Source organism: Juglans microcarpa x Juglans regia, chromosome 1S (genome assembly GCF_004785595.1).
Source record: "Juglans microcarpa x Juglans regia isolate MS1-56 chromosome 1S, Jm3101_v1.0, whole genome shotgun sequence".
NCBI classification, from domain to species: Eukaryota; Viridiplantae; Streptophyta; class Magnoliopsida; order Fagales; family Juglandaceae; genus Juglans; species Juglans microcarpa x Juglans regia.
The window spans coordinates 25,999,787-26,008,008 of NC_054595.1; the positions used below are offsets into that span (position 1 = coordinate 25,999,787).

Consider the following 8,222-nt stretch of genomic DNA (forward strand, 5'->3'; position numbering starts at 1 on the left):
TCGTGTGTTCTCATTTAAGCACTGTTTGAAGGACAGACTCCCTGTGCCGGCTGAAGGCTTGTAATGCTCTGGCCCTGTGATTTGTGATTAAATAGTCAAAAAGCTCATGAGGGTTTAGAGAGAGAGACAAAGAGAATATAAAGGGCACGGTCAAAAAGATAGAAGAAGCCAAAAACAGAAGACAATGTTCTCTCTGGACACCATTGCCTTTTTCTCTTGGGTACCCGAAGAAACATGAACTGTGTATCTTCCTGATGTTGATGCTGGAAGAAAAATCAGGAGAAGAAAGCAAGCACCCAAACAGATCGGAGTTGCATCTTTTCTTGCAGACTCTGAGCAATAAATTAAGAAGCCTACGTACAAATAACACTTCAGTGCGAGAAAATGCTGCTTAGAGAAACCATTCGCAAAACCAAGATCCTCTTTTGCAAAACTCTCCAAAAATTCAAGTCTTTATTCTTTGACAGATATCAAAAGCTTCCCAAGCTCCCTTCCTTCAATCCCTTGACTCGTGGCAGCCGCAACCGAAAAGATCATCAGAAAGATCAATTCTACATGAGTTTCTTTGATGAATTGGAGGCCAATCTAGACAGGGTGAAGGAGAGTTGCAGCAGTAGTATAATGGCTTCAAAAGAACCCAGGAAGGGTACTGAAGATGCACGTAGTGGAAACTTCGTGAAGTTGGCAAAGCAAAGTCCAGCTGCCAAGAGCAAACAGCAGGAAAAAGAGAAGAAAACCAATAAAGAACGTTTCCAAATAGGCAAGAGGGAAGAGTCATGCTCGAAGAAAACGAATGGAGGAGAAGGCCATGGATTAACAGCACAAAAGATGAAAGATTTGGAGATGATGGAGGCAGGAGATGTAGAACAAGTGCTGGACGTAGAAGAGGTGCTCCACTACTATTCTCGCCTCACAAGTCCTGTTTATCTAGACCTTGTCGACAAGTTCTTCATGGACATTTACTCTCAGCAATTCGAAGAGGAGAGCTTCAATATTAGGTTCTAGATGACTATACGATCGAGTCATGACTCTTTCACTGTGCACTCGGATCTGTTTTTGTGTTTTTCTTTTTAATATCGTTTTATTTTCTTTCATTTCCTTCTGCATGTATCGTGTTCTTGGGTTTCCAGCTCTGTTGACAATATTTCTTAATAAACCAAACTTTATTGCAATTTGCTTGAGTTTGTCTTGTTGCCGGCGCTGGACAAAATAAATATTTCATGAATTGATGTGAGAGTTATTCCACTTGTCATTTAAATGAAATATAATCTCGTGTATTTTCACGATTGTTAAATGAATCGAACTCGAATCAAGTTCAGACACACAAGCTGCTCTGTCGCCTGCTTTCATATTTCCATAACTCATGAACATAACATACTATTACATCATCGTCTTTTTAGCATAGTTATGTTCCCTGCAAACGACGAAGACGTCCTCATGTCTTTGGTAAAGCCTGCGCTGCAGAATACCCCCGGCAGAGGCATGCCCGACAGCTTGTAATCCCATTAATTATATATAACTTTGCAAAACACAGAAAGGAAACATCACAGTAGTTCATTCAATGGAACCCTTCACTGGAAAACAAGCAGTAGGTAGTCCAACAAGAACTATTCAATTAATTTTCAAATTACAATGCCGCGAATTTTTACATATGAATCCAATAGTTTTGTCTATAGCTTGATTATGGGTAGAAAAGAATTATGTCAATAATGTACTATCGAATCAAAAGAAAACTCCAACCCTCAAATCCAGCAAACATTACCAAAGATACGGATGGAGTAATGAATAATCCACCATACTGCAACATGAGAAGTCACATAAAATAATGCTCCAATTAAAATAAAATAAAGGCATAACCCAGTAGGATTTACTAGCATTTCCCCTTCCGAATGGAATTAGTATCCACAAGTAGATACTAAAACATTATGCTCCTTCAAACGCTTCTGAAAATGAGCCAAACGGTTTTGTAATTGCAGGATGCCTGCAGCCTTTTGAGTTAGAATGGAATTCAATCTAGAAATATAATCATCCAGTTGATTCCCAGGTTGGTCAGCCTCAACCAGCAGGTTCATCTCCTGTAAATGTAGATGAAACACATACAAAAATTGAATTGATATAGCATTTCTCACAAGGAACAAATACAGCAGATGCAAACTTGTGAAAAGATCTAAGTCTTTGCGTCAGTTATCCATAACAAATTGAAGCATGACATATCTTGTGGTGTGGGCTCTGATATGCTAAATATGGACGGGTGTCAATTTTATTTTCCACTGGGCTAGGCCATACATATGATCACATTGCGGAGATTCTAAAGCTATGGCTTTATGGTCGATCATGATACTAAAATAAGAATCTTGAAGGATGAGTTGACCAAATCACATACCTCTCTAACAATATTCATAGTATCCTCCACTTGTTTTCGGTGAGCATTTACAAGATCTTCCTCCTCCTGAAAACATGCAGCACAAGCTTTAGCTGTCCAAAAGGTTGGCTTATCCAAATATTCAATTAAAAAATATTTACTGTTTTTACCCGTAAGAGGGCATTCAGATCATCATCTGAATGTGCGTTCTTGGATTCAAATTTTGGCAGGTCCTTCCATTTAGTCTGACCATTGGGTTTCCTTAGTTTGTCCTCTGAAGTAGAGAGAATGTATGGATCTAGCTTCCCATTCTTCTTCCATAAAGGTTTTCCTTGCTGATAGCACCCTTCAGGTTCATCAAAATCATCCCTTTCAGTTTGTTCAGGCGATGAGTCAGATACATCATCCTCAAAGTTGGATGCAGGAACTGAAGACAAGGGTACAGCAGTTGATTCCTTAAGATTGAAGGTTGATGATGATATATCCTTCTTAGGATTGTTTCCCTTCGAAAGACTCTTCACTCTGGAGTACGATTTTTATAGGTAGATAAATATTAGCATATTTTATGTTAAGGGGGTGGGGGTTGCTTAAACAAGTAATAATCAATACTGGGAAATTTACTTCGACTGAAATAGGTAATTTCACCTGTCAGCATATCTTAATGTGTTCAGAGTATGTTCACATGACCCTGAGCTTGGTGATATGCATGATATCATCACAGTGCGCGAGTCCCCAACAAATGAATCCCTCAACACTTCTGTTAATTTACTACCTCTGAAAGGAATATGATTCTGGTCATTGTCAAGAGCTCTAATGCATTCCTTCAGTGCAAGTAAGCTCTTATTGATCTCAGCACCTTCTATTCTGCAACATATATTTTGAAACGGCTAATTAACAAGCAAATCAAGAAATGGCATATATAGCATAATATGACAAATGGCCGCATCCAATAACATTACAGAACGCATTCTCACCTCAGATCTTCCATCCGGGTTACTGTTTCAATCCCCCCTGAATTTGTTTTTCCTTTGAGATTTGTACTATTTCCTTTTCCTTTGCTCATAAATATATGTACATACACACACACACACACAAATAGAAACACACACACAAAACAAATGCTAGAGAAAACCCTGGATTGGACGTGAGCTTTAGTTGCTACAAATATAAGCATTGAAACCTCCTTTGGTACTCATATCTCCCCATGTCGATACAGACAATCTGGTGCACCAAATAATGGCCAATGATAAAATAATATAAATCCTTGACACTGAATTAAACTAGTGTCGTCAGATTTTATTTCCCCATTGAATTATTTCATTTCAATGCAAATTCTTTTACACGTTCATTTTTAAATGCCCGTATGTATAGTCATTCAATGAGTGTGGATAATGAAGTAGCCGGATCTCCTACATGTCACATACGGAATAGTACTCTATACACATCATAATAAGAAATATTATCAAACAATGCAACAGATATCTTAGGTTTCTTCTAGGATTGAAAATGAACCATACCTACAGAGTTGTGCATTAAGCAAACTATTCTTTTGCCTTTTACTAACAAATAAGGTGTGCTCGCCATAAACAGTGGCATAAACCTATTCTTTTCAGGGTTCCTTCCAATGGGGAAGCCCCAAAAGATCCATACCTTGTCTGTTTGTCATTTTCTGTAGTGTCTGCACCACGTTCACTTCCAGCAAGATCTATAAACGAGAGCTTTCCTACAACACGAGGTGGTTTTGATTCACTGCCATCAACAGACCTCTTTATAGAAAGCTGAAGTATGGCATGTGAACGGGAGGATTCTTCATTTGCACCAGTTGTTCCGGTACTTCTTGTGGCACTTCCTTTCTCAATGAGCTCCTTAATTGTTTCCACATCTGATACGCTGTACTCTTGCAAACCGACAATGCAAACTTGCTGCCTCCCATCCTCTCTTATGCAAAGTTTTCTACAATATGAAAGCTTTAAATTCGAAGCGACCTTTGAAATTGCAAAAGTTAACTAAATGAAAGGCTAATATAACTTACTTCCGATCATTGAGAAGATCAAAAAGTTTCCCTCCATATATCTCAAAGAAGCTTACAAGCAACTGAAATCCTTGATTACGGTAAGTATGATGCATCAACCTCAAGATGTCACGTGATGCTTTAAGGGGTAATGGCTTCATTGTATAAGTTTTTCCACTCCCTGGAAAAAGCATAGAAACAATCACAAGCTTTTCTAGAGGAGCTTTTATTATAAGAGACCATCAAGATGATTTTATCGTTCAAGCCAGCACAAGCGCACGATATAAACATTTTATTGCCCTAAAGAAAAGACAAACATGCAAAAGCCATTCTACTTTGTCATGAAGCAAGCTGACGGCAACTCACCAATCACCACATACTGAAATCAAAACACATTCAGAAAATATATATAATATGACAAAGCAAAGTGGTCTATGTTTTCATTCATGTTGATCATCGCCAGGCTACAAAGATGATATTGTTTTAATAGTCGTTGAATTATGAAAGATACAAGGTAAAAAGCATGTAAATCTTCGTAGAACGCTTAAAAGATAAAGTGAAAATGATTCCAAAACAACTCAGAATAGAGAACTTATATTACTCGGGAGCAAGTCTAATAATCAAACAAGCATGGAATAATTATGAAATGGATGGAGTAATCCAAAAGATCTGTAACTCCATCTAGTGAGGTTTGGAAGACAGTTATTCACCTGTTTGCCCATATGCGAAGCAAGTTGCTTTTGTGCGTTGAAAAATTATTGGAACTATGGGTTCCACTGTCTCACGATACACCTAGAAAGGAAAATGAAAAGTTCAAATTGAATAATCTGAAGCCATGCTCGCATGTCTTTCTTCTGCCAACTCAATTGGTTAATTTGTTCATGTTCTATACTTATTTTTCATTCTAGTACTTTTATTGTAATACTAACCTCATCGTTTGAGACCTCTTCATTCAGCACAGCATCAAAACAAAATTCATGCTTCTCCACATATTCTGTGAGGTCAACCTACAGAACATTCAGGATGATTCTAAGAACAAACAACATCAAAATTATTATGAGAAACATGGAATTCTATCTGCTAACTGTATCTACAGCTTAGTATCTTTCACTTAGAAATCGGATCATATTCTTTTACTTTGAATCTAATTTGCTATGTATGTTTTGAACACATCATCATAATAAGGCCTGCATATGATGGGAACCATTTTTTTAATTATTTTGCATAGTGTAGTCTTTCTAACAAAAAAGAGTATTAAAAATGCTAATAGATTTTATCAGTAGTGACTTACCTTAAGTTTAGTCTCATAAACTGTTAGAGAATTAGAATGTGTCTCTATAATGTCTTCCTCATTCTTTGCTAATTCCTTCTTATTAAGCGGTCTCTTGCGCACCTGCAGTCAGAGCATGGAAGCAAATCTTAGAATAAGAGGAAGACAATGAACCCATGTTAGTTAAACAGGTCCGAAAAGAAAGGACAGTTCCTTTTGCAAAGCAAGTTGTTTCAATAATGAGATACAGTCAAAAGCATAAGGCATGTTCGTTAAGTGTGAGTTTCTCTGCTTTTCCACAATTCTTGAAAAAAAAAAATTGAAATGCGTTTTGTACTAGATTTTGTGAAAGAGGGTAGGAAGAATGAAAAGCTGATTGAATGAAAATTGTTGAAATGTGTTTTGTATTGGTTTTTATGAAAGTGAATAGGTAGAATGAGAAGTTAATTTGGTTTTTGTGCTTTTCCAACAAAAGCCAAAGAGAATGATTAGATTAAAATAAAATGAGGGATGATTTTTAAAAATAAAAAATAAAAACAGATCCTAAAAACAACAATGCTTTTGAATAAGAACGAGTAATCAAATGAAATAAAGCAGCTCGATAAGATTTGGATTGCAAGGGGAAAATATTTTTAAAGATTTTTAAATTCTCTGAAACCAAACAGAGCCATAGAGTCTGAGTATTTCAAACATTGCATTTCTTTAGGATAAACAACTCTATTCACCCGTATTAATTAAAAAAGACAATATTAGAGTTAAAAGTGAAAGGAATAGAAAGAACACACCACAACTTTTATCTTTGCTACAGAACTGGATTTCTCTTTATCCGCAGAAAAGGTTTTCATGACATTGTTTTCTGGCAAAACGCGAGTTCTGCCGGTTTGTTTGTTGTTTGAGATGTAGGGAACAGAGTCATCAAAGCTCCTGCCACGAACAGGATGATACATAGAAGTACCATCATAGAGACCAGAGATTGGCACCTACCCACAAAATAGATTACAACATCAGCAGAGCTAAGCATACTGAGGCATTTCTATTATTAATAGAAAAATAATAACAAGGAAAAAAGCTACCCTTCTTATCCCATAATGACTTCCCATTCCAAATTGCATACATAATCAACTTCATATAGAATAGTTTAGCACGTACTAAGGTGTACAAACTTTTCCGCATCCATTATTATCCATATGCATTATATATTGTCATTATTCTGCAGATCCCAATCAACAAAAAGTGCCTTACAAAAAAAACGATAGACGGGGAAAAAAGCCCATCACAGCCATAGAATGGTAAAAAGTTTGAACTATAATTTGAATAATCCAAGTAAGAATGAAACCATTTCTTCTTCTTCATGAATGAAAACCATGGAAAGTATTGCGTTGACATTTGACAGGAGCCCAGGCATGTGAATTTTAAATAAAAAACTTCAAGGTTAACACAAGTTAAGATATTGAAAATTGAATTATCACGTAAGTTCGTCCTAGTAACCTGCCATAGAAAGAACCAGAATATGAGTTCATCAAAAGCACGGTGCCGCTTAATGGGCATGCCAACTACACATCACCACTTTTAACTGCATAAAAAATCAAGTCATTGTCGAAATTGACAGGAGACCCACCTCTGGAAGAAGCTCGGTATCGAAAGAATGCAGATCCAAGAGTCCAGGACTGAACTCACTTGGCGAGTTTTCGCCAGTCTTCCTCGACCGAGAATTACCCGTAGGCGTTGAAGGCTCCAAGTAAAACTCATTTGCACCGGCGAATCCACTCTGCCCATTCCTATACATCCTCGACTCCTGCCCGCCTCCACCGGTACCACCATATGGCCCATAGTCCTGCTTTAATTCAATAGCACAAATTGAACACAATCAAAGGGACGAGATCTAGAATTGCAGATTGAGGAATATTTGTATAGCTGTGCTAGTGTTTTTGGTAGATTTCCATTGGGAACGAAACAGAAAGATGGGGGAGAACCTGAAGAGGAGGAACAGAAGGGCTGGAGGAATTGAGGTGCTGAAGACCAGCAGATTGGAGCCAGCTGCCATTGGAGGAAGTCTCCAGAAAGTTGTCCGAGTACTGACGTTGGTGGTGCACCCCAGCCGCACCAGATCTCTGCCCCTGCCTCCCCACCCCGTTCATCTCTCTAAAACTCGATACAACCTCCGATCGAAATGCCGGGTCAGAGCCCCTCTCTTCCTCTCTCGGAATCACTTTCTCTGTCTAAAACCCGATTCGAGCAGCGATCGGACTTTCCGACCGTAAAATCCGATTGAATAACCGAATTGGGCTTACACTTTCTCTATCAGCTCTCCGTCTATCTGAATAATCAACCTTCAGCAGAGATTAATGTCCGAGAGTAAGGACCACGAAAATGCAAGGAAATCTCGGAGACAAAGTGAGCAGAAGAAGAAGAAGAAGGAGCAGCAGCAGCTTCTCTGAGCTTTGTTTTTTTCAAAGAAAAACAAAATGTTAATAAAATTAACAGAAAATAGAGGATGGTGTGGTGTACGAGTATGAGAGAGAGTTATAAGCGTAAAGCCAAGGATATAGGATAGCCGAGAGAGAGAGAGAGAGCGCCTT

At 38.0% G+C, this 8,222-nt stretch overlaps 2 protein-coding genes across 4 annotated transcripts; one reads left to right on the forward strand and one right to left on the reverse strand.

Annotated features, from left to right (window-relative positions):
- LOC121247753 lies at window positions 1-1,170 on the forward strand. Its single transcript, XM_041146184.1, has one exon. The coding sequence runs from the start codon at window positions 385-387 to the stop codon at window positions 1,003-1,005; it is 621 nt and encodes a 206-aa protein (XP_041002118.1). The 5' UTR covers window positions 1-384; the 3' UTR covers window positions 1,006-1,170.
- Window positions 1,171-1,593: 423 nt separating this feature from the next.
- LOC121247755 (kinesin-like protein KIN-13B) lies at window positions 1,594-8,222 on the reverse strand. 3 transcript variants are annotated; one of them, XM_041146186.1, is made up of 12 exons: window positions 7,617-8,219; window positions 7,262-7,480; window positions 6,429-6,623; window positions 5,665-5,766; window positions 5,303-5,380; window positions 5,084-5,165; window positions 4,395-4,554; window positions 4,013-4,315; window positions 3,008-3,226; window positions 2,533-2,884; window positions 2,384-2,449; window positions 1,594-2,075 (listed from the first exon to the last, which is right to left on the reverse strand). In XM_041146186.1, the coding sequence occupies exons 1-12, from the start codon at window positions 7,779-7,781 to the stop codon at window positions 1,896-1,898; spliced, it is 2,121 nt and encodes a 706-aa protein (XP_041002120.1). In that variant the 5' UTR covers window positions 7,782-8,219; the 3' UTR covers window positions 1,594-1,895. The 3 variants fall into 3 exon arrangements, with proteins under 3 accessions (XP_041002120.1, XP_041002121.1, XP_041002122.1); XM_041146187.1 differs by having other exon boundaries at window positions 7,262-7,477; window positions 7,617-8,218; XM_041146188.1 differs by lacking the exon at window positions 1,594-2,075 and adding an exon at window positions 2,099-2,223 and having other exon boundaries at window positions 2,287-2,449; window positions 7,617-8,222.

Bases quoted from the DNA above. Each gene is read 5' to 3' on its own strand.
- LOC121247753 (XM_041146184.1), top strand. From the start codon at position 385: ATGCTGCTTAGAGAAACCATTCGCAAAACCAAGATCCTCTTTTGCAAA.
- LOC121247755 (XM_041146186.1), bottom strand. From the start codon at position 7,781: ATGAACGGGGTGGGGAGGCAGGGGCAGAGATCTGGTGCGGCTGGGGTG. The intron at 7,481-7,616 runs GTTCTCCCCCAT...ATTGAATTAAAG, and splicing joins CTTCTGTTCCTCCTCTTCAG to CAGGACTATGGGCCATATGG. The intron at 2,885-3,007 runs GTGAAATTACCT...ATCGTACTCCAG, and splicing joins ACATTAAGATATGCTGACAG to AGTGAAGAGTCTTTCGAAGG.